The sequence below is a fragment of the Humulus lupulus genome, chromosome X (assembly GCF_963169125.1).
Source record: "Humulus lupulus chromosome X, drHumLupu1.1, whole genome shotgun sequence".
Lineage (NCBI taxonomy): Eukaryota > Viridiplantae > Streptophyta > Magnoliopsida > Rosales > Cannabaceae > Humulus > Humulus lupulus.
Window position 1 is genome coordinate 193,386,124 of NC_084802.1, and position 3,979 is coordinate 193,390,102.

The 3,979-nt window shown below is 31.5% G+C and overlaps 1 protein-coding gene across 1 annotated transcript; it reads left to right on the forward strand.

Moving 5' to 3' along the window:
- The first annotated feature begins 2,238 nt into the window (after positions 1-2,238).
- Positions 2,239-3,534, forward strand: LOC133803639 (uncharacterized). Its single transcript, XM_062241740.1, has 2 exons — positions 2,239-2,429; positions 2,590-3,534. The coding sequence occupies exon 2, from the start codon at positions 2,904-2,906 to the stop codon at positions 3,324-3,326; it is 423 nt and encodes a 140-aa protein (XP_062097724.1). The 5' UTR covers positions 2,239-2,429; positions 2,590-2,903; the 3' UTR covers positions 3,327-3,534.
- The last annotated feature ends 445 nt before the right edge of the window (positions 3,535-3,979 follow it).

Sequence of the window (3,979 nt, forward strand, 5' to 3'; positions counted from 1 at the left end):
AATACAGTCAGATTTTATCTCAAAATTTTAAATTCAAATTTAAAAAAATAAAATTTAAATTTTAAAATAATGATATTACCTGATATAAAATTTTAGATTATTCCTCACAAATTTTGGAATAATCAATTCAAATTTTGGTCAAATAATCTCTTTATATATAAAATAAATTATTGATAAAAAATATATATAAAGAGATTTCAAAACATAAAATTGTCATCAAAATGACAAAATTCTAAAACCATGTAAAATGGTATAAAATTCCAAATCAGCTCATCAAAATCAATTCAAATGATGAAATATCATTCAAAAATTTTAAAAATGTCATTAACCTCACAAAATCTAAAAAATGGTAATTTTACCTCAAAATTAAAAGTGCACTAAAATTCAAAGCCATAATAAATGGTATCCCAAAAAGAGGTCATTCACCTCTTAACTTTCAAAGCATCACAAATGTGCTCTGAACTACGTTTGACTTGATTCCTATAAAGGATACGTAGGCAACTTAGTTGCTAAAGCTAAGTGCAGTCACAAAATACCACAAAACAGTATAAGACACAAAATCTCAAAATTCCATAAAGGGTTATTCACCTCGGAATTTTTTCCAAATTTTCGAAATGGCAAGGAATTCTTGAAAATGGTCATATACCAGAATTCTTCTATTCAAATCCTTAATTAACTTATTCTGAACTACAAGTGGCTTGATCCTTCATAAAGAACTACAAGTGGCTTGAATAGAATTCTTCTATTCAAATCCTAAATTAACTTATTCTGAACTACAAGTGGCTTGATCCTTCATAAAGAATGTATGTAGGCAGCTCAATTAACCAAAATTATTGAGTTCAGTTGCAATTCCAAATTCCCCCAAAATTTCCCCAAGTTTACCCCAAGTAATTAATATCATCGTAATTGGAATCAAAATGTGTGTCATTTAGACAAAAAGATTGTAATTAAGAGATTATTCTTATAATCTTGTATGGGTCGAACTTAAATTAATTAAAATCTTATGTTATAAATTTAGCATTGGAGAAATTGTGTTTTGCATTTATTTTTTTATATTCTAAATGTGAAACTTTTGCTTAACAGACAACTCTCAAAATTAAAGTAAAAATTGTTTTACATTTCCACCAAAATTATATCATTCCAAAATCTCTATTACATCATCAATATATATAATTTCATAGATTTACAACCCAAATCATGGTCAAACCACAAAAAAAAAAAAGACAATTTTGGTGAACAAGTCAAACTTTACCAATTGTCTAGCCCACTCAATTGTGTGTTCAATGCTTACTGTCCAATTGGAAAATTCTTATGTTATGAACTACATAAAAAGCTCAGTCTACGTTTCCATGGTTGGAAACAAAAGAATCATCACGACTACATATCATTTCACATGCAGAACAACTTTAATGAATCAAAAAACTTAGTCCAACAAAAAAGGTTAAGGAAATAATAGACTTCAAATCTTCAAAAATGGTAACATCGCCCTCCTCATTGACCCCACGACTTAAACCCAACTCTCCATATTCTTGAGAAAAGGTTTCAGGACCTCAAATCCTTTCACCACATCTACAGAAAAGAGGTTTCAAATCTGAAATGCAACAAAAATAGAGCACAAAAAAATAGTTGAGCTGCAAAAAACAATCATCTTGAAACCCGAGTTTTGTAGTGGTTGGTCATGGGTTGCTGTGTTTTTGGGTGGTTCCCTTTGGGGATGATTTGGTCTTCATCGGAGTTCTCAGATTCAGAAGTGAAATGAATTAAAATTTCTTTGATGGGTTTCGTCCAGCCATCAATCCATTCGCCTCATTCAGAGATGAGTGGGTAGACAAGAATATTAAAATATTGACAGTTAAAAGATATAATACATGCAAATCTATTATAACAAGGACCACCTTTGTCATATCCACCAATCAAAATTAAGAAAATGAGCCGCACTGGTGCGGGCATTTCGTACGCCCGCACCAAAAAATTTTGCAATTTAAATATACTTTTATTATTTTTTTATAAAAATAGGAGTATTTTAGTAATATTGAACAAAAATTTAACTAAAATCTGGTAAAAAAAATAGTATTTATCGTTTAAAGAAAGAGATAAGAAAGAAAGTGGTCTGAATGTGAAATAAAAGCGAGAGTTAGATTTTAGATAATTAGGAGGGAAGAGGGTACAGCTCATGACTTGGCAACGAGCCTCTATAAACGACACATATGGTCAGACTGAAACACTGTGTCTGACTCGTACGGCCTGTCACACACAACACACACACTTTCTCTCTCTCTAATCTTACCCACGTAAAACCCATATGTTCCTTTTCATATTCTTTGGTCCAAATCCAAAACCACTACAACCATAGTTAGCCTTACTACAGGCTCTTTTTCTTTCGACTTCGACCTCATTTTTACTCGATCTTCTTTTCTTCAGTTCTGCAAGTAAATGAAAAGCTAGCTACCTCAACAACTTATTATCAAAGATTTGTTTATATATAATACATACACATATATATATTTTTAATAAATTCCCTTATTTTATTATTATTATTATTATTTATATATAGCTTTTAAGATCTTTTTTTTAAATATTTAATTGCAGGCCTCTTTTTCTCTTTGGGTCTTATCTTTCGACGAGAAAAGAGATGGGGTTTAATGGGGTTTTCTTCTGAATAATAAGAGTTATTATTGGTCGAAGATAGAGTTGCTTTACCCCTTTAGTTCCTTAAAATCTCTAGGAGAAGGAAGAAGAAGAATAACAAGGAAAAACGAATATATCTCTATATATTATATATATGTACACGTATATATAGACAATAAAGCTACTGATTTTTTTTCTTCTTTCCAATAAGTTGTTCGATTGGATTGGTAAAATAGGCCAAAAGGGATTAAAGTTTGATCATTGGGGGTGATGATATGGGTAAGAAGAAGCAGCAGCAGAAAACAAAGGAAATTTCAGTAGCCATAGCTGAAGCTTCATCTATAAAAGGAGAAGATGACACCCATCAACAAGCGCAGCCTCAGACGCCGAGAAAGAGAGGCAGGCCTCGGAAAAGCATGGAAATAAATAGCGAAAAAAATCAAGAGAAAACAGTACGAGTAGAAATAGCAGCTGAGAAAGAAGAAGAAGAAATAATTGGTGATGTTATCATTATTAGCCAGAGTCAATCCAAGAAAGCTAAAATCGATGAACAAGAACAAGAAGCACATGTTCAAGTAGAAGGGGAAGCTCATCAGAAGCTAATTAAGGAAGAAGAAGAATCATCGGCAACCATTGCTAAGAAGGATCTTCCCAGGAGGAAAGGTAGAAGAAAAAGCAAACCCAGAAAGAGTAGCTAATTATGGTTACTATAAATCATCGTATTTAATTTGGTCCTCTCGTGTATTTCTCACTCTCAGTGGACATGCAGGATTTTTTTCTAAGGAAATTAAGAAAAGAAAAGAAGGGAAAGATCAAAATGATTGTTAATTGTTTTTTTCTTCTTTCTCTCTAATGTTGTAGCTTTTGGTTCTAGTGAGAAAGGAAGGGCTTGATTTTTAAATTGCATATGATTTGTTGGAGTATCTATATGATTATAGTTATTATTATTTTTGTATCTTTAAATCATCGTGTATGCAAAAATATACCTAGAATTAAGCAAGGACGAAAGTAGGTTTGGTGTTATCTTCAAGAAGAACCAAAAAAAAAAAAGAAAAGAAGATTGGTTGCTATAATTTTTTAAGGGAGTTGACAATTACTATATGCAGAGTTTCGAAAAAGAAAAAAGATTGAGAGATAGATTCATATAGCTGGCGGTGAGAACTTGAAGAAAGGTAAACTGGTAAACTTCTGAGCACAGTTGACGTGGAGTGATAATCTTAAAAACTACTATTTAAATAAGTAAAGTAAATTAGAATAGTAGTTTCTAATTTTCGTAGAGCTAAGGTTAAAAAAAATGGTGGCTCTGTACTATTACGAAGAGGCAGTATTAGCTTACCGAACTCGCCGATAT